This window comes from Lissotriton helveticus, chromosome 2_2, assembly GCF_964261635.1.
Source record: "Lissotriton helveticus chromosome 2_2, aLisHel1.1, whole genome shotgun sequence".
Lineage (NCBI taxonomy): Eukaryota > Metazoa > Chordata > Amphibia > Caudata > Salamandridae > Lissotriton > Lissotriton helveticus.
Genome location: NC_136060.1, coordinates 306,047,272 through 306,069,325, shown reverse-complemented (window position 1 = coordinate 306,069,325; position 22,054 = coordinate 306,047,272). Strand labels below are relative to the sequence as shown.

Sequence of the window (22,054 nt, the reverse complement as noted above, 5' to 3'; positions counted from 1 at the left end):
ACAGCTAATATATTCTGAAAATTATCAAATCCACATTGCCCTCAAAGAGCAAAACAGAAACAGTAAGGGCTAATATTACTGACATTTCATAACAATAATTCACACAAAAGTAAATTTTCGAGCTACCTGAACTCTTGGGGTTAACTGTTTTCACACCCTTCGCTTTCTCTAAAGCTTTCTGTTTTCTTTTCACATCCAGTTTTTCCCTATTGATCTGTCTTTTTATGAGCCGTTCTTCTTTTGCTCTGGCCTAAAAGAAAAAAGAAAGATTGAGCTTACCATCTCCAACTTTACGTGTATACAACTAACATGTAGGTATTTTTATCTACGAAAAATGTAAACTCTAATTGGAAGAACGACATTCTGTTTAGTCTGCCTTTTTGAATATTTTTTTAGATCTGTTAAAGCAAAACTAAAATGTTACATAAATTGAATAATGCTGTTTAGATGGTAAATATAACAGTTGCAGGCAGGGAAACTAACGTGATTTCTAAGCAAAGTGTAGGGCCACTGATGGATGTGATGCCATCTAATAAATAAACCTATAATTACCCAAACTGTATAGCTTAATAGTTACTGAAAGGGAGGGGGCATGGTGGGTTGATAAGGAATCAGCAGCAGGAACACAATATTAATCAGAGCCAACGTTACCAATAGTATGCAACTTTTTCTTGTAGTATAAACTATTCCATTCTACACATTGATTAACAGGCAATACTTAACATTTTCAATGGATGGTCTCCTAATAAATCAAAAGAATTTATGCTTTCAGAAAATGTGCTGTACTGCTGATCTTTCCAAACCTATTTTAGTTCAGGTATCTGGATTATGGAAATAATGTCATGGTGACAAAAGGAGAGCATATCAATTGGTTGCACTCCATGTCTCTTGCAATGGGATCCTTCCTGAGAAATAAATAATAATAATAATAATAATAAAGGGGTTTATAAAGCGCCTGGTGACGCCATCCCGGCGTATCCCCGCGCTGTGGAGCGAGAGTCAAGAGGGCAGAAACAACCATCCCTAGAGGGCAAACAAATGTGTTTTTAAAAGTTTCCGGAACATAATTTCCGTTTTGGCTAGTCTGATCACAGCTGGCAGGCTGTTCCATTGGGTGGCTGCCAACACCCGAAAAGAGCGGCCTCCCATCCTGGCCCTTCTTACACGAGGAACTGTAAGGAGACCCATACCCATAGAGCGAAGTGCTCTTTGGGGCAGATAGGGGATGGCCAAGTCCTTCAAATACTCTGGAGCTTTTGCAGAAGTTATCCTATAACAAAAGAGTAGGGCTTTAAAGAGGATTCTTTTCTTTATAGGAAGCCAGTGAAGGGCAGCCAAAGTAGGCTTGGATGCTGTTCTTTTGGGGAGTCTGAGGACTAAACGGGCCGCCGTATTTTGCAGCACTTGCAGTCTTCTCAGGTTCTTCTCTGTAGTTCCTAATAGCAGCACATTCGCGTAGTCAACACGAGAAGTGACCAACGCTTGGGTCATAGTACGTCTGGCCTCAAGTGGCAGTAGGTCCAGAGTACGGTTTAGGGTCTTCATAACCCCAAAGCATTTCCCCACCAGTTTGTCAACATGACTCTCAAAAGAGAGTTTAGGGTCAACCCAGACCCCCAAGTTCTTAGCCTCACTGCACGGGATGGGCAGAGAGCCAAGGCAAGGCGGCCACCATTCCTGAGTCAATGGCTACTCAGCCCCTGGCACATATGGAATGATGGCATCAGGCAGTTCCGGCAAGCTGCCTTCAGCACTCCGAAGCAAAATAGTACCTACTGTGTGAAAATGTATGTTTCATAACACAAACATGTGAAAGCAACCCAGGCACACACAAAATCAAGGATACTCAATGGAAAAAATCTAGACTTTTTCTGCGCTTAGTAGAAGTTATATAATCTGGAGCAGAGATCTGAAAAAAAGGGCTAGAAGGTAAAGCCATTGTGTGAACAATTGTTAGTGAAGTAATGGTTACAATGGCAGTCAAAGAAAATTAATCTTTACAATGTTACTCTGGCCCAAATATTAAACCACCTTTAGTTCCCATGAAGGAAACGAGATGGTTTGTGAAGGATAACTTGCTTGCGGTTTTCCATAAAGGCACAAATTAATGGCACCAAACACACAAGGGGACGGGAAGAATGCTTACAAATAGTCTAAACCACTGGCATGGCTCTGGGTTACATTCCAACTCATCGTTTTATGCAGACTGTGCGACTCTACACAAAAGTCCACCATAACCAAATCAGTACTAACCCTGCTCCTCATGGGAAGCAGGCCAACCCCACACTGTCAGGTAAGAAGCCTTCCAGAAGGGAACACAAGTAATCCTAGCCTAGTTTTGTCCTGGTAAGGCCCTGTCAATGGGGTATAGCTAGGATCTTGTGGCACAGCAAGCAGTGCATCCCTTAGCCACCTAAGGTGGAACCATCAGCACACAAAAGGTGAAGGTAGGAATGCTTAAAAATATTCACCACTAAAGTTTATGTGGGATTTTAAAACACCACACTAACACCAACAACATTTCAGGATATGAGGAAACGTACCTTTTTTTTTAATGTGTTAATATGGTCAAGGACAGGACAGTCCCTATTAGAGAAAGGTCATTCAGAGCTCCACAAAACATCTAAATAACGTGCATATTATTAATTTACTTTTCACAGTGCAGATAGTTGTTTATTTTGATTTCAATAGTGGAAACAAGAAAAAACACATTATTAAATATGTGTATCACAAAGAGTACTACGAACAGCATCTTATACACCTTCACCTTTCAACTTAAACAATCACTGCCACATAGTGAAATTCTGTGAGCTAAAGAAAACTGTACCATGACATCAGGAAAAGAGATGAGATAAATGATAAGGGGATTTTAATGTCAGAGATAAAAGAGAAAGATTCTACAGGAATCAAAAAATAGATTAACAACAATCTCTAGAAGTACTCTAATTAAAAATAAAACTTGGAATGTATTGAATAAATCAATCAAACAATCAAATGACGGAGACAGTTAGGACCTACTGTGAGACAAATGTAAAGGATTTTAGCTTTGATTTATTTTCAAACCAGAGACAGTAGGATTTATTCCTTCAAATTCTACAGCCTTCTTGACTTATAGCACGTGCAATATCGCTTCTGCCTGGCTCAGCAGTGATGACAATCGCCTTGCCTGAATTAAGCTTCTCCATCATCTATGCCTGTTGCCTCAGGCTGCAGTAGCATCTATTCCCAATACCAGTGTGATGTTAGCCGTGTTCCTCATTGCTGTTGACGGGTGACTCAACCAAGTCCTCCTCTACTGACCTTATCCCTCCTGTTCATCTTTCCTCCATTGAACAGCTAAGCTTTGGCAGATTATCCCACCCAGGATTTTCCCTATTCCTGTACACTGTAGCTTAGGACGGCGCCTAAACATCTTATTTCGGGTGTGGTCTATTTCTGCTACCACACAGCACCACCCAAAACCATACATCCAAGCTGGTCTCCCTTGAACTCAAATGTATGGAAGCAATTTCCCCAAGGAGAAGATATCTCATCCAAAGTGTTCTCTCCTCTTGGATAGAACCATGTATATTTACAATCGGGGTTAAGTTATTAACTTTGCTGAGGGAAGAGAGAGAGGAAGAGAGAGAGAGGAAGAGAGAGAGAGGAAGAGAGAGAGAGAGAGAGGAAGAGAGAGAGGAAGAGAGAGAGAGAGAGGAAGAGAGAGAGCGGAAGAGAGAGGGAGAGAGAGAGAGAGAGAGAGAGAGAGAGAGATGTGAATGTTAATGGATGGGCATACGTTAATTTCTCTCCAACGGTTTAACGATCACTGCATAAAAGCTTACATTCTGCCTGTTCAGAAAGCAGGGTTACAATTTTCCCCAGAGACGAATCCGGCTGCATAGTATTCCCTATACTTACTAGAAATCAAAGGGTTGAAAGTCATAAAGAGGACCTCCCAGACCTACTTGCAAGCATGCACAGCCAATAGGCCTTAGATCTAAAAGTGTGTAGGAAAGTACCCCTTTTTAACCCCTCCCATGCTCGTGACGGAACCGTTCCGTCACGAGCCTCGGGTGGGCTGTGCTGGTGACGGAACGGTTCCGTCGCGGCCCGCTCGCCGCGCCTGCACAGCTCACCCGAGGATGGGACCGCCGAGCGGCCCAGCCTCCCCCTTAGCGCTGCGGCGGAATAGCCGCCGCAGCGAAGGGGTTAACGTGGTCAACCTTACTTTTTGCTGGTTGTATGATAGAGGCATGCAAAGCACAACCATTCATGCCTCTAACACGCAGCCTGAACCACCAATCCGACTTAAGCATGCATCCCCTTACCACACATGCCTTTGTCATGCTTTTTGGTGGTAAAGGCATGAATGTAAATGGTGTATGCGCTGCCAAGTTCAACACTACTCCAACATCCCTCCCCCGACCTAAACTCTAAATTACAAAACTTCTACCTGCCCCAAGTCTAAATTACAAGCCACCTACCTGCCCCCGCCCTAAGCCCTATATTACGAACTCCCGACCTGCCCCCTCGCCCTAAATTACAAACACCCTACCTGTCCCCCTGCCCTGAGCCCTAAAAACGCCAGCTCCTTAAATACTTCCCCAAACCCAGCCGTTAAAGCTACCACAACTCCCTCCTCCTGCCCTGAGCCCTAAAAACTTCCCCCTCCTAAAAAGTACCCCGATCCCCACCCCACGAAACTTGCCACCAACCTCCTGACCAGAGTCCTAAAACTTGTCCCCTCCTTAAAAGTGGTACAAAAGGGGGTGGTGATGGACGGAGCATCCGAACCAATCAAATACTCACACCCAGTCAAAAGATCTGGGTTTAATCCATCACCGTTCTTTAGCCCACTCTGCCACCCCAGTTCAGACATGGCTATATGCAAATCAGTCTGACCCTGTGCCTCATGGGAACAGTCCAGCCCGAACTGCCAAGCCATGCCTTCCCCGGACCGGAAACAAGCCTCCGAGGACCGGTTTCTGGCATTGCAGCCGTCTTCAGCCCTGGATGCTTGTTTCCGGTCCATGGAAGACATGGCTTGGCAGTTCGGGCTGGACTGTTCCCATGAGGCACAGGGTCAGACTGATTTGCATATAGCCATGTCTGAAATGGGGTGGCTGAGTGGGCTAAAGAATGGTGATGGATTAAACCCAGATCAGTTGACTGGGGGTGAGTGTTTGATTTGCTCAAACGCTCCGACCATCATCCCCTTTTGTATCGCTTTGTTCGCCCTAAGTGTGGCAGGGTATGCTCAGACGTGAGTCCCTTGCTCACTTGGCCACTGGATTCAAGATAGCCTGGCTGATGAGGATTATGAATCCGAAACCGGTCCCAGGATGCTTGTTTCCAGTCCATGGAAGACATGGCTTGGCAGTTCGGGCTGGACTGTTCCCATGAGGCACAGGGTCAGACTGATTTGCATATAGCCATGTCTGAAATGGGGTGGCTGAGTGGGCTAAAGAATGGTGATGGATTAAACCCAGATGAGTTGACTGGGGGTGAGTGTTTGATTTGCTCAAACGCTCCGTCCATCATCCCCTTTTGTATCGCCCCCTCCTTAAAAGTACCCTGACCCCATTTCCCTAAAACATTTCCACCGACTGGACCCGACAGCGACCCCTAAAACTTGCCCCTCCTTAAAAGTACCCTGCCCCCTTAACAAACTTCACACTGACCTTCCCCACATAGCCACCCCCACCGACCCCAGCCCTAAAAACTTGCCACCGCCCCCCCACCAGTGACCATCTAACCTGGCTCCAGCCCCACTTACCTGTCTGTGACTGTGTCCACTTCCCGACGCTCCTGTTCCAAGACCCCACCAATCCCTAACACTAGAGAGCATTTGCCTTAACCACGTATATGCGTGGTTTAGGCAAATGACTTGTTCGGGCAAGAGTGGTTACTGATGCTTACCCCTGCTATTTGATGCAATTATGCTAACCAGGTCCCCGGTGCCAGTCCTCTTTCCCTAGAACAAGGTAACTTATGTTTGTACCCCAATTAGACCTTTAGCACCTCTGTAAGTCCATAGTACCTAGGGTATGAGTACTTAAAAGGATCCCCAAGGGCTGCAGCATGTATTGTGCCACCCTAAGGGGCACGCCACCAAAGTCAATGTAGACTGCTATTGTAGGCTACGTGAAATGGTGTTAACAAGAGTCAAAACATGACACGGCGCACATCCTGTGCCCCATGCCCACAGACACTAAATGGAATATATGCAAGTCACCCCTACAGCAGGCCTTACAGCCCTAAGGCATGGTGCAATGAGCAGATATGTTCCTGTTCTTTATAGTTCAATTACTAGATAGTACAAGTGAACAGGGAAGCCATCTTAAGTATATGTACTGGCACTGGCCATTACTAGTTCCGCAGGTACATGATGGCTTCACTGAAACCATTGTCGTTTTAAAAAATCCATATTGATTCCAGTAGTGGATTTATTAAGATGAGCACCCATAGGGCAACTTAGAGGTGTCCCCTGAAAACCTACCAGCCTCTAAGTGACGTGGCTGACTGATGTTGTCCAGCCTGCCAACTCAGACATGTTTCCGACCCTCTTCAGGTGAGAGCCCATGCTCTTGGAGTGCAGAAACAATGCCTACTCCAGAGGAAGGTGTTCACACCACCTCCTACAGGATGGCTAGTTATTTAACATACCTAGACCTGGAGCTTAAAAACTCCTGCCACCTTTGATATGTGACCCTAGCTTCCCTCAGACCTGGAAGATGCCACCTCATGCCCTGCGGACCAATTGGCATCAGGACAGGTGGGAAATTAGCTATGCAAGGAGGCATGGTGTACTACCAGGCCAGTCACACCCCTAAGGTGGGCTGCCTGATGTCCCCCACAGTAGAAGGATTCCACCATCTTGATCTTGGTGTAAAACTCTAGGACAGGATTATGTGGCCCATTGGCTTCTATCCTATATTCCCCTCAACACCGCTACATTCAATATTTAGGTACTCCATGATACCAGTAACTCAGATTCACTTGACAAAAGAAGGATGACCATGAAGAGCTGAAGAAGTGAGAATGATAGACTTTGGCGCCAAACCCTGTCTGCCTGCTCCTGTCCTGACAACCCCAATCGTCCTGCAGCTGTGCATCCTCCAAAAGCCTCAGAGGGCCTCCTGCAGTTCGCCAAGCCATCAGCATCTCCGTTGAAGATGAGGTGTATATCGAGGAGCTAGACAAGGGGACCCTCCCTAATACTATGATGGAGGCACTAGTCTCCATGATTCTTAAGCCTCACAGAGATCTTCTCTCCCCGAAATCTTAAAGGCCTATTTCTCTCCTAAATATCGATGAGAAAATATTAAATGGTGTGTTAGTGGCATGTCTTCTGCCATATACAACTAGACTGGTCCACCCAGACCAGTCCAGGTTCATCCCGGGTCGAAATAGCACACACAATTTGCGAAGGCTCGCACATTGATGGCACGCGCCGAATCTTCCAAGATTCTGAATGGGTCCTATGCCTACTGGACATTCAACAGGCCTTAGACACTGAGCACGGTCCACAAATAATCCCACTCAACACCCACTCTCACGGTGCAGAGCTCCTTAGGAGTCTCTACCAAACCCTCTGCTCCAGCCAATCACGAAGGGCGGGGGAAGAGACAGAGGCGGGGAATTGCTCAAAAGACGGCTCAGAAGCGGGAGGGGGCACTGGGAATTATACCGCTACCTGAAGGGCGTGTTTTTTAAAATTGCACTCAGAATTGTTGTTGTTTTTAAAATTGGATGAAGTAAATGTATTAGGGGGTACTAGTTATTACCGATACCTGATACTGACGCGTTGCTCTCACGGTGCAGAGCTCTTTAGCAGTCTCTACCTAACCCTCTGCTCCAGCCAATCACGAAGGGCGGGGGAGGAGACAGAGGCAGGGAATCTGTTTAAATTGCCACCTTGACGCGGGGGCACAGCGGACGCGCGCAGATGGCGTGCCGCCCGGACGGGTCCAGGGGCCAGTATCTATGCCCAATTTACCAGCTACTCTGCTGAGGAACTTAGGTCCATGCGTCAATCTGTCACCCCTCTTGCTTATGTAACAATCGTGCTTCTGAGGTCGCTAGGGATCTGCAGATCTCAGATAGACCACCATGAGGTACCAAAGCACCCCATACATCCGTATAGGCAATCTATCCCTCCTCAAAACAAAACAACCAATCAAATGTTAAGGATACTATATTTAAACACAAGATCATTAGTAAAACACCAACTAGATATCTTCTCGTTACTATCAGGGGAGAAACCTGATATTTTGTTTTTAACCGAAACATGGCTGAAATCTGATTCCGCGCCTGATTTTTTGGCGGCATTACCCAACGATTACTATATACTCCATGTAGACCGTCCCGGCAAGACGGGAGGAGGAGTTGCTGCAATCATTCAGCACGACTACAAATTTACGACAATGACTCCTCTTGATCTCCCGGATGTAGATAATCTGGTTATTAAGCTAGAATCTAAACCCGGACCACTAATTTGCGTCCTGATTTACAGGCCTCCACAGTATATGCCACATGTTCCTGTACAGCTGAGTGAGCAAATGGCCAATATCGCAACCAATTATACCAAAATTTTGCTAGTGGGCGATTTAAACTACTGGTCAAATGACCCGCGGGAAGGGCCTCACTCTATAGAACTCACTGAACTTTTCATTAATTTGAATTTTTGTCAGCATGTGACCTCAGCTACACATAACAAAGGCCACATTCTGGATCAGGTCTGGCCAAATAATATTACTGCATCTTCTCTCACGATCTTACCCTGTCTATGGTCGGACCATCATCCACTTCAGTTTTTAGTAACTATGGCCACAGACAATAAGACCCCCTTGGCTGAAGGAGCCATGATTAGCGCATGGGGATTCTTAAATAAATCAGAATTTTTGAACACCCTGACCGATCTTCCAGTCTCATTAACCTCAGATCTGGACCTTCTAGACGCCAATATCTCGAGCTGGATATCGGTAGCTAGCAACTTACATGTCCCACAAAAAAACTAAAACAGGCCCGTCGATCGGAGGCACATAAATGGTTCTCTACAGAAATAAAAGAGCAGAAACTTGCACTCCTCCAAAAAGAACGTAGGTGGCGACAAAACTATTCTAGTGAACCCAGATAGATCTACTCCTTAGCACAGAAGGAATATAAAAAAGCGATTAGTATAGCTAAGGCTTCGCACTTCTCATTTAGAATTCTTAATTCATCAATAAGTCATGGGATATCTTTGCTATCGTTAATGAACTAGCCAACGCAGATAGAATTTTACCTTCCCCCATGCCCCGCCCAAGATCTCTGTAATTCCCTAAATAACTTTTTCTTGGATAAAATAGCTGCTATTAAAGCAGGCATTCCTAACTCAAATACTAAGGAGACCTCTGTCAATCTATCTATTAATCACCTTACCCTAGATGCCTTCCAGGCCATTAGTGATCAAGGTTTTCTGGACTTATTGTCTAAAGTGAAATCTGGCTCGCCCCTGGATTGCTGTCCATCCTATGTATTGTATTGTTGGCTTAACACCGACATTCCGCTCACACATGCCTTATTGAAAGAGGTCTCATCGCTAGACGGTAGGCTTAAAATTCCGTGGGTGAAATATATAAGGGATTGTTTGTCGGCAATAGGCCGTTCTGATCTGTTTTATGCCCCCAACTTGATTACAAAACCTGATGTCGTTTTGGTAAAAAACGCCATATTATTGGCAAGATGTACTGACAGAGAAGAGGTTGAGATACAGAAGGGTAGTGTCAGGAAACATTTATTACTCAAAACCTGCCCACAAATGGAGCCTTATCTGACATGGCCTATGACTAGTTATGAACGGTTTCTGTTAACAAGGTTCCGTTTTGATCTATATCATCTTCTACTGGCGGTACCAAGTGGGGCACAACGGGGAGAAGTGTTGCCAGCTTGTGGCTGCGACGGTAAGTCTCCTCAAGACCTGGCACACTTTCTTTTTATTTGCCCTTATTATTCTATCCCACGGAAATTATACCTTAAACAATGTCTTAAAAAACTGAATTTTTTACAAATTAAGCCCGCACTTTATTACCTACAACTACTGAATTGTGATTGTACCTTATTTGTCTGTAACTTTAAAAAAAAAAGCTATTTGTTTTAGGAAAAGTATGGACGGATAATTATGCTGTGAATATTTTAGGTGTTTTTTAACCAATATAGTAATTTATGTTTTTAATCTCATATTGCTCACGCTCATAGTGCCCGCTGTACCTTCTCTTTTTTGTACTGTATTCTGTGTCCTCTATTTGCCACATGAAATGTATTGTCTGGAATTGTTTTTAAAATGTGTATTTATGAACTGTACTTTTATGATTGTAAGTTCTACAATCGAATAAAGATTTTTGAATTGGAATTGACATATTCTCTGCACTACCAACTGCTTCTATAACTCTCCTCAATGAGTCTCTACTTCAGGGATATGTCCCCAATGTGTTTAAAAATGCGATTGTGGTTCTTCTTTTAAAAAAGCCTGGAGTCGACCGTCTCAACGTATCTAATTATCGACCAATCTCCTTGCTTCCCTACTTGGCGAAAGTGCTGGAGGCACATGTGGCAAAATGCCTGTCTAATTTTATGGAACTGTCTGGTTATTTAGACTCTCACCATGCGGGTGTCCGCCCTGCACATTCAACGGAATCTGTGATACTGGCAGTATTGGATGACTTAGATAAGAAGGCGGATGAAGATATACCCCAGGCCCTGGTATTATTAGATCTATCAGCCGCGTTTGACACGGTCGACCACACTATCTTGGAGGACCGTGTCAGACAGGCCGGCATCCAGGGACTGGCTTTAAAATGGATCAGTTATTTTCTCAAAGACCGTACTCAACCTGTACGTCTGTTTCCATTTACAGCCCCTAAGTTATCCATATCATGTGGGGTTCCACAAGGTTCATCTCTTTCACCCCATTTATTTATTTATACCTCCTCCCTTTGATTCGTAAACTGAAGGAAATGAATGTAACAACCTTCAATTATGCTGATGACCTTCAGCTTACCTTCACTATAGACAATTCACCTAGGTCAGTGGCTGTATTCCAGACCACCATGCTATTCATCCGTCAATAGATGGATCAAAATCATCTAAAGCTTAACCCTAGTAAGACGGAGTTACTTCTGACAGGTAAAAGCAAGATTCTTTGGGGCCTACAGTACTGGCCGACGGACCTTGGTCCCCCACCAGTTCCCTCTACGTCAGTAAAGAGCCTTGGGGTCATTATAGACAATGACTTATTAAAAAATGAAGTAGGCTCAGTGGTATCCAAGTGCTTCCTTCAACTACGAAAGATAAGGAAAGTCAGCCGCATGCTTACCCATGCGGCGCTAGTTCAGGTGACGTTGGCCTTGGTATTATCGCACCTGGACTACGCAAATTTAATCTACTCAGGGCTGCCTCTATTTCTTATCAAGAGGCTTCAGATGGTCCAGAATCAGTTGGCCAGGCTAATCTTTCATCAGCCTAGATGGCAATCGGCCAAACCACTATTAAAAAAACTCCACTGGCTCCCGATACCTCAAAGGACAGAATTTAAGACGAGATGTCTAGTTCTTAAGTCACTGTACGGCAAGAGTCCTATTTTTATTAATACTCTTCTAAACAGGTACACTCTCCCCCCCCTGCCCTTCGCTCATGCATCTCCAGTTATTGAAAACTCCTGCCTGCAAGCCGAAGCGACAAGGTGGACGACTGTTTGCGTATTTGGCCCCTAGACTCTGGAACTCACTTCCCCTGGAGATTCGCTCCAGTGTAGATTTACTTAGGTTCAGGAAATTACTTAAAACTCAATTGTTTACAAACGCGCATGCTTAGACTCCCTCTGATGTTGGTATGTTTCCAGTAGCGCCATGAAACCCCTGGGTGTACGTGCGCTTTACAAGCAATTTGTAACATAACATGACATAACACCCAGATGGGATCAGGAGTCAACTTTATAAGCTGGCTGAAATTCCTTTACTGCCTCCGGGATCTGGTAACAGATGGTCTAGAGCTCCAGCGGGGTACTCGTCAGGGTTGCCCCCTGTGGCCACTCCTTTTTGCCCTTGGGATGGAGCCTTTGGCTATTGTTCTTAGACACCAGATGGAGCAATGGGGTATCCGGTTGGGGACAATGATTCACTTGGTGTCCATGTATGCAGATGACACTATGGTATACCTCCGACACCCTGAGACGGCAGTTTCAGAGCTCCTTAGGGAGCTAAACACCTTAGGGGAAATCTCAGGACTCTGTCTCAACCCCGGGAAATCAAAACCTTTCCCCATGGGAAGCCTGAATGACACTGCGGAGTGTGAACAACCTGTGGTGGAAATGAGCGGGGTCATAGATACGGTCCGCTACCTAGGGGTGAGGCTGACGCACACATCGGAAGACTATCTAGAACGCAATGTGGGGAGATGTGTGATGGGGGTTCAAAACTCCATTGAGTTCTGGTGTGACCTCCCTCTGTCGTTGATGGGACGAGTCGCCTTAATAAAAATGGTAGTTCTACCACCCTGCTTATGCACTATACAAAAGTCTCTCTATCGTATCCCTTGGAAGTATTTTCGTAGACTGGATCGCTTGCTGGTTGACCTCTTATGGGGCTCTAAACGAAAAAAGGTGAAATTACATTACATTACAGAGGACTTGGGAATGAGGGGGGCTGGAGGTTCCTAGATTAAGCCTTTACTATATGGCGACACAGTTACAACACGCCATATAGCCTTTACTATATGGCGACACAGCTACAACACACAGCACAGTGGCTAGATGACAATGATAATTGGGAGAAGCGGCTGCTGGATGGAACCCATGGTAGGACTCCTTTACCGGATCTCCTTAGGATGGGATCAAAGGTATCCGTGCAACTTCCCTATCTTATTCGACGCCTGGCTGCGATCTGGGAGACGGTGGTAAAGACAGTAATGAAACAAGCACCATAGGCTCCGGAGGCCCGGTTATGGGCAGTGGTACCGTTCAAATGAATAAGACAAACTACGACTATTACTGAATGGACGGAGGGAGGTTGCTGTAAGATGGGAGTTTTGTACTCGGGCAGCAGTTCCTTACAAGGGAAGAAGCAGAATCCATGTCTGATTGGGCAGGGGCCAGTATCTCCAATACGTGAAGATTTCTGCGGAGGCACGTGAGCTTTGGCCAATGTTTCCGGAGGTACCGCCTGTGACTGCCACACTTAAAGTTCTTATGTCTCTGGCAGATGGCCGCAGACTGGTGTCTTATAGATAAGGCGTTAAGAGAGGATTTAGTGGCAGAACCACTTCCGGTTCAGGCCAAATGGGATAGGTTACTAGAGGAGACCTTGACGGAATCAGAAGTGAAACGGGTACACAAAGGGGTCAAACAAATTAGTTCCAATGTGAGATTCAAGCTTACCCAATTTAATATCGTTCATCAAACATACCAGACTTCATATATCCTCCATAAAATATACCCAGATCGCTCTGCTCAATGTCCCAGGTGTGGGCAGTGCGACGCCCAGTTCCTACATATGACTTGGGAATGTACTAAATTGAAATTATACTGGGGATCGATACTAGAAAGCTTGAGGTTGGTGACGGGGTGGACGCTGCCCTATTCTATTAAGGAGGTACTCCTGGGACTTCTTCCCAGACCTAAAGTGAGGAAGCTTACACGAAGGTTCCTACAGTTGGGGCTGGTGCTAGCTAAAAGGAGGATTGAAATTAAGTGGATGAGCATGCAACCCCCCAAAATAGAAAACTGGGCGAAAGATCTCAGGGAGTCGGCCACAGCAGAATTGATTTGTATGCAAAGTCTTTGCAGAGACGAAAAGTTAGAAGAGGATGCGAGGTTGTGGTGTGTTAGGATCTCGGAGATACCGGGGGTAGACCACCCCTCTCCAAAGCTGGGGAGGAAACGCAAACAGGTGAAGGGAGTCCAAAAGCAGGGGCCCTGCCTGAGGGTAGTCCTAAGAATGAGGGTACAGCAGTTAGTCTAGGGCGAGGCATTGATTAGTCCATGCTGTAATATGTAGAGAAGTGCTTCCTATGGTGACCCTGGGGATGGAGGGAGGGTTGTTTTTTCCAAGTAAGTTGTTGCAACTTGTTTATTGAATGATTCACATGTATATATTCCGATGTAATGCCGAAGGTATCATTGACAGACTATAGATGGTACATGTTCGTACAGGCAGAAATGTAACATCCTTTCTCCTTTTATATATATATGACTTCTACAAGCTATTGTAGGTGGCATATTAATGCTGGTATCTTGTAACGTTTTTACCCTAAACAACAGGAGGGGTTCCCCATATGAAACAGAGTGAGGATACAACCCATAAGCTCCATAACCGGCTTTTAATTAATGAACCAAGGAAACAACATCCACAAACCTGCTTTACGAAATAACGATCAAATCAGAACTAGTATCGAATCGATTAAATCTAGTGTCTGGCTGTGTGTGGAAATTGTCCAATACCATGACGGGAAATCCATAATCCTGAATTAAAGAAAGGATACCTGTTAAATGAATCAGATGACCCCAAATGAATTTGATTTGTCCTGAGGAAGGTGTGACCATATCTACGGGCCGATACACCGAAACGCGTCGACGCTTTTGTTCCAAATAGAATTCAAGCCCAGGGGATTCCTGATATTTTGCACATTGTAATACTGGAAATCCGAATGAATTAATGTGAAGGCTATTGAATCTGACAATCTGTAAAAACATTAGGTGTTCTATTTGTAGTAGGGGGTTCCTTTTATTCTCTTTATAAAAATTATTTTTTGTTAATGGTAGGATTATGTTGATGACTTAGAGAATGTACTCTTTTTTCCTTTGATATGCTGTATAAATGTGAAAATGTTTCAAGTTTCTTTTTAATCTATTGTATAGTTTGAGATGTTTTTATTTCATATGTTTTCAGTAGAATCTAATTGACTCTATACTGAAATTTTAACAAATATGTTTTTTAATAAAAAGACTGTGAACGTTATAAACTAGTCTGTGACCAGTGAGTTGAACAGTAATTGGAGTACATACTGTGAGTGAGCGAGATAGTATTCCTTTACACTAACTCTTCCAGGGATAGCCCTTTGACTTTACATTGTCTTAAGTACCCTGTTCCCTGGAACTTGTGGGGTCTTCTCTCTTTTTGTTGACGTTTTTTGTGTATGACTGGACATTCAATAAAAACATTTACAACAACAACAACAAAACACTTCATACTAAAGCACCACTGGACAAGCAAACCTATAAGCTCAAATGTACACAAAAACAAGCAACACATGGTGAGGGACAAATACAAACAGACCAGGTGTATACGGCCACACATACAATGGTAGACTATATGTGTACAGGTGTGAGTGGCTACATGGATAACTAGATCAAAGTATAAATGGTGGAAACATGGGTGCTTAGATTGAAGGTGTGGTGTTTAAATGGGTTAAGGAGGCCCTTTAATTAAGTATATTACACATATAATTGTAGTGAAATCGAAAGGCCTTGGCAAATGCCAGGGCAAAAGAAAGGCTCCACGGAGTTGGGGTACCTTTTTTAGGTCTCGGCCAGAAACGCGCGAAGCGCGTTCTCGCCAGAGAATTATAGCTGTCGGCTCAGCCGACAATGAGGGGAGACTAGAGCTGGCCACGCGCAGCATTTTCCAATAGGATTAGGTCGCACGCGTGAGCTTCTGCATTAGAAAGCATTGCAGAAAGAATCGAATCGCGACGCGCGCCTCGTGAACAGTTCACGTGACAGAGTTTGGAATGCAGGGGGAGTCTGCAGAGGGGCGCAAGGCGCTGATAAACAGGCAGGCTTTATTTGAGGAAGCAGCGGTATTTGACTTGTTTCAGGAAGCAGCGGTATTTGACTTGTTAATGGTTTTTTTTCCATTTAAAGCACTGCTTGCGACTATGTGAGACAAAGACCGGGGTTGCTTGGAGTGCATTGATCTAGAAGGCGCATCGGTGTGCAGACGAGCTGCTGTGGTTCTTTCTGCTATTTGTATGTTTTCTTCAAACTAACGCGATGCTTTTTAGAGGCAGGCCGGAACTCAGGACTCACAACAGTTCGTCACAAGATAGCTCGGGGGGTTAAGTGCTAACGCCCGAGACCCAACTGATGGCAGACATATCATTACAAGATAATAACACTCGGGATCTAAGCGCCAAGAGACAGGTGTGGTAAGCGCTCGATCACTGAAACTGTCTGTCTGGTCATATTATGGCCTTGGCGCAGGGGAACATGGGTCAATCCGTGTGCATCAAGGGCATTGTTATAAGAGCACAGATTTACTCAGCTCACGTTCAGTGTAAACAGCTGAGAGAGCGATGTCTGTGTGAAATGGGTCACATGCACTCGAAATGCCAATATGTGTTTTTCCAGAAATATTCCTAATCCTCATTATGTCATGCACTTGCGTCTTCGGCAGGCCTCATTGTTTTTCCTCCCATATAAATACTGTCAGTTTAGATTTACTGTCCAACTACAAGGTTGCCTAATCCTCTGGCAGGGCCGGGTAGAAAGAAACACAGGCCCAGATGTTCCTGCACGTCGGTACTACGTGGTCTACCAAGCACAACAGTGCAGATGTTTGAAAGCCCTAGATGCATCAGTGCCGCGAACCTTAGCCTCACTACGCGTACAGCTGTGTGCCATAGAGGCCCAGCTCGTGTATGTACTACGGAGCTACCAAACTTTGCACCACCAGCCCTCACCATGGTTTCAGCCGCCGCACAAAGCAGCCTCCGCCGGGCCCTGAACCCCTGAGGCCAGGGGCTGACCGAGGCAGAGCCCGCCGCACGCCATGCCCTGGCCCCGAGGCTACAGCCCGCAGCTGCCCCGCTCCTCCTGCGCCCAGACCGTCTCGGCCCCTTGGATGGCGAGCGGGGCCCGGCCCCATTACGGGATGATGCAGCAGCAGTCGGGAGGGACGCATAGAGCATCAGAGCCGGCCCGGAGCAGCCCGCGCCGCACTAGGGGCGAGGGACCCCGCCACCGCTCCCCCCAGAGCAGAGCACGCCGGACAGAACCGCAACCTCCAGGATCACACGGGCAGGGGCAGGCCCTCGTGCTGGGCGCTGCCCGCCACCAGCTTCGGCACTTCCCTGGTCACACCGCTGCTTCCCCCGGTGCTCAGATTAGGCCCGTCTTTGGATCCCACCCTAACAGGTCCCCCTTAGACCCCTGGGATAACAACTGTCTTTGGCACTGCCCTGTAGCCCGCCTTTGCCCTCTTCTGTCAACTCTCTCTGCCTCCTGTCCCGTTACTTCTCTCTGATCACCTGCCCCTACTCTCTTTGACCCCCTTCTCTACGTCTCTCTGTCCGATGTTATCTCTTCCTGCCTTTCCCCTCTTCTCTTTAATCTGACTATCATCTCCCTGCCCCTACCCACCCACCTCGCTCATTTATTAGATCTTTATTCGTACTGTCTGCACACTCTGATATATGTATCTCCTTCCTTAGTATCTTCAGTTTTCCTTTCCTTCTAAAGCTGTTTCTTCTCTTTACCGTGCTTTTACAACTCGCTGCCCCTCTCAACTCTACTCTCAGGAGCTCCGATGTTACCTGTGGCGTTTCTTCTCTCCGTCACTGCCTCCTTGTTGGGGCTCAGACATTAGACCCCTCTAATAGGGTGCGCCCAAGCAGCGGTCTGATGTCACATGGGCAGAAGTGATGCCGACCCAGGGCTGGAGGGCAGTAGGTTTTTGCAAGGGGAGGACTGAGTACAGTGACTTGATCGAGAATGAGCTGCTAGGTTTCTTTCGCAGCTTCTATATGTAAATTGATACTTGTATAGCGCACTACTCACCCGCAAGGGTCTCAAGGCGCTTGTACGAATACCGCTGTGGAACCCATCCTGGCTTTCCCTGTGAGGTGTCCACTCCTAGGCACCCCCAAGGTGGAGGCCAGGCATCCTTAGCGTTGTGGGGGCCGTTGTGGAGATTAAGCAAGCTATTGCCCAGAGTTGCAGAGTGGGACTCCATGATTGGAATAGGCACCGAGGCAAGAATTATAAGGTAGGTGGAATTTTTGAGCCCAAGACCCCTCGAGGCGGGGAATTGAACCCTGGTCCCGGGCTAGACCTCTGCATCAGGTAATGTGTGTGCGGCCACACCGCTTCAGTACTAAGAAGTTTAGGCACTCTCCGTTTCAAGTGCTGTAAGAAGTGCAGGCACTCACTTTAAATCAGCATGCTTATAACAAGGAAGACTAGCACTCTATATTACTGCCAACTTAGATAAGCATAAGCAACAGCTAACCATTCACAAACAATGTTTATATACCAATTGCAAATAAAAAAAAATTAATGCAAAGCAGTTATTTACAATGCCAGTAACTCAAACTTTAATGCTGCGAGACCTATTGCATTGCAAAGGCTTGTTATATCTTTAGTTCAGGGACTGTTATCAGTTGGGTTCATTACTAAACTCATGCAGTGGGAGTATTATTCCCCCTCTTCCTAAAAACGGTGCTACAGCTGTGCCACAGAATTACAGACAACTGTCCTTTTGGACACCATCTGTAAGCTATTTTACAAATTCTTACTGAATATCTTCAGGATTAGTCACTGACAGTGTGATACTCCTTTAAGAACAATCTGGTTTTCATGATCAACATTTTTGACTGAATAGCCATGGTACATAATCTTAGACAAATATAATATTGTTAAACATCAACCGTTCAAGCAGCTCATACTGATTTTTTACCATGGCTTTGGTCAGTGTAGGCAAATTCATTTTGTGGAGCATCCATGTTGGTTTCTTGAAACTGTTGATCGCCCTACTCACCGAAACATGGTTCTGGGTATGCATGAGTTCATATAAACGTATGACTTTTAATTACTGCTCAGAAAGGGTTAAAATATGGATGCGTTTTAGCACCACCTCTTATTTCATTTTACGATTTAGATTTTTACGAAATGTTTTCCATGACTAGAAAGTTCCCACCACTTATGGTTAATAGAGTTATTCACACATTGCTATTTGCAGATAATGTCATCATTCTTGATCTAACACCCACTGGCCAACAGCAATGTCTTTCTGCTATAGATTCCACTACACAAAGCCACGTTTTGAAAGTCAACAATGACAAAAGCAAAGTGGTAGTTTTCTCTAAATTTCAAGAATCTGCAAATTATAGTTGGAGATTTGATGATAAGAAAATGGAGATGTCCAATCATTGTACATATCGTGGCATGGTTCTCACAAAGAACAGCTCAGCAAATCTTCATATTTAGCAGCAGACACACTAGTATTATCTCATAAAGGTAGTATACAAAAAATGTATAATGCGATAGAAAAAAAAGACATCTTTTGCATTCAATGAAGATCTATCGGATAAAGGTGCCACTGCGCTCCTCTTATATGCAGTTGTGTCTCCAAGGCTTAATACATATACTTTTTGGGAATAAATCTGAAGATGATGTTCTGTAAAGAATGATGGCTTTACAAACGAATTGCCCTATACAAGCTTTAAGTTTAGGATTTTGTGTAATAATTGCTCAACATAAAACCCTTGGGGCAAATATTCACTGGGAAATTGACATTTTTAAACCTGTATCGGACTCTCCAATTCACTACTTCAAGCTGAATATGCTACTTACCAGTATGCATCTGTTCTTGGCATGTAGGGCTGCTAACATTCATATCTTTAGCATAGATCGCCGCCTAGTGTTGGGTCCGGATGATTGCACATTGTTGTCCTGGAAGAGTCTTCGAAGTATCACGAGATAGGTGGCTCCTCCCCTGGACTACAGTGCGCATGGGCATCGACTCCATCCCCAGATTCTTTTTAGCCATTGTGGCAGAGATGGAGTGAAATAGTGTAAAGGATGTCCATGCAAATGATTGAATGCAAGAGAGTATCTGCAGCCGCTACGGGCACCGGGGAGGAGGGTGGGCGATATGAATGTTAGCAGCCCTACATGCCAAGAACAGATGCATACTGGTAAGTAGCATATTCAGTTCGAAGCATGTGGGCTGCTAAATTCATATCTTTAGCATAGAATACATAGCAGTCCCTCCATTAACGGCGGTTGCCCGTGCCAGCTGCAGAAGTCTGAAAGAGTGTCTTGAGAACAGCCTGTCCTACAGCTGCTTGCTGCTTGGAATGTACAACAACACAGTAGTGTTTGGTAAATGTGTGCGGTGTAGTCCACGTGGCTGCTCTACAAATGTCTTCCAAAGGAATGTTTCCCAGGAAAGCCATGGAGGCCCCATCTTGCGTGTGGAGTGCGCCCTTGGGGGTATTGTTAAAGTACGTTTAGCTTTTTGATAACAGATTTGAATGCACTTAACAATCCATCTGGGCTGGGGGAAAGATGGCGGCCGGCTGTTGAGACCGGTCGGGAGCTCCGTATGCGGTTTTGTGTTTAGAAGGATGCTCGTGAGATTCGTGAGATAGACGGCGGATAGACGGCGTGTTAAAAGGAAAGTGACCCCGACTCCTACCTGCCGTGTGCACCGTGTGTGCCGCTCTATCAGATGTTGGCCCCGCTCAGCGTTAGCGCTCTGGATTCCTCTTCAGCCTCCGCCATCGGGTCAGAGAGCACCGGTGAGAGGCGCCTTCCCATCAGTGATTCGGGGCTCGATTTAGAGTCCTCCATTAACCCAGTGTTGGAATTGGGGGTTGCCCAAGTCTCAAAGGGGGTAGCATGGCATCAAGCAGGCAGGCCAAACATGGAGTACATGTGAAGCACTCACGCAGTACCCTCAGTCAACACACCAGGCACAGCACAAAAGAGGCAGGACACCAATCTGAGTTGGAAAATTAAGCAGTTTAGTATCTCCAACCTGCAAGGCAAAAGTGCATTAACAGTGTCATCATAACATGGCGCCAACTGGCACCAGAGCCAAGTATTTCAGTGGGGGATTATTTACATGGGACAAAAAGGGTTTAGTCCATAGTCCATAGTGTCTAGCTGAAATATAAACAGGTTAGCATTTGGCACGTAACATCAGTGACACCTATATAAGGGAAAAATGCACTTGGCGTATTCGCCCATTAAACATGCAATCAAACATTAGGGATAAGAACCCAAAATAGCTGGCATTGGCGACTCCTGCAAAAAGAATAGGAATCACCTGGCATTAACATTAGGCAGGAACACCTGTAATAAGACATCAGGTTTCTTCCCCCCTCCACCTAGGGAACTATGCGTCAGGCAGGGCCAACTCAGGCCTTCATCCTTGGTAGCGGCTGTAATTACAGCAGACAGCATCCTGCATAACCCCTGTAAGAAAAGACATCGTGGCATACCAGCACATTTAATAACAGACAGGAGCACCTGTAACGAATCAGTTCAACAGCTCATAAATCTGGGGCATAGACAGGGGCCTGAGATAACTCGACAGGCCAGCTTAGTGGCACCCTTGCAGTAAAAGAGAACACCCAGTTTTACTCCACCCTCCACCTGCGGATATAGAACAACAGGCAGGCAGTGCGTTGGCAACACCTCTTCCCGGGTCACCTTAGAGGAGACAATATCCCCAGGGCATCGAACCTAAGGCCTACCAACCTCAACATGGGGTAGATCCTCCTCAGGGCATAAACGTATAGATTGAAGGTTAAGGCTATCCTCTAGGGACCCTATGCACCACAGGTAACAGGCAACTACTAGGCATCACTGTCAATTCACTCTTCAGATGACTGCCCACTCCAGGGTCCACCTATACGGCCCCAACTGGAAGCACTACAATCTCGTGCCCTATCACAAGGTGTCTTAAATGTACCAGTCATGGGGGGGGCGAGCACCGACCCTGTGCCCCGTTGCCCTCTCCACCCTCTTTATATGCCCCACTCACCGGCTGCTCCTGGGTTCTGGCTCCGGGTTCCAACCACACTGCTGGCCCCTTTGTAAGGGGGGGGGCGATCCGGAGGCTCCACGCGGCCTTCTCCCAGGCCCCTCTTATCTAGTGGGGACCCGGGCTGCTAGGCGGAGGGGACAGGCACCGACAATGTGCCTCGAGGCCCCCCTGGCGTAGCGCACTCAAAGGGAACTTCTCTCCCCTCTCCACGTCAGCTGGCGGCAGACACGGGGAACAGGCGGGGCTCTTCCTCTGCTTCCCCG

General features: G+C 45.9%; 1 protein-coding gene across 2 annotated transcripts in view; it reads right to left on the bottom strand.

Moving 5' to 3' along the window:
* Positions 1 to 22,054, bottom strand: part of BOD1L1 (biorientation of chromosomes in cell division 1 like 1) — a 500,752-nt gene that overhangs the window by 335,706 nt on the left and 142,992 nt on the right. For both annotated transcript variants that reach the window (XM_078678462.1, XM_078678463.1), the window contains exon 7: positions 127 to 250. In XM_078678462.1, coding sequence (XP_078534588.1) covers positions 127 to 250 — 124 coding nt within the window. The remainder of the gene's footprint in view (positions 1 to 126; positions 251 to 22,054) is intronic.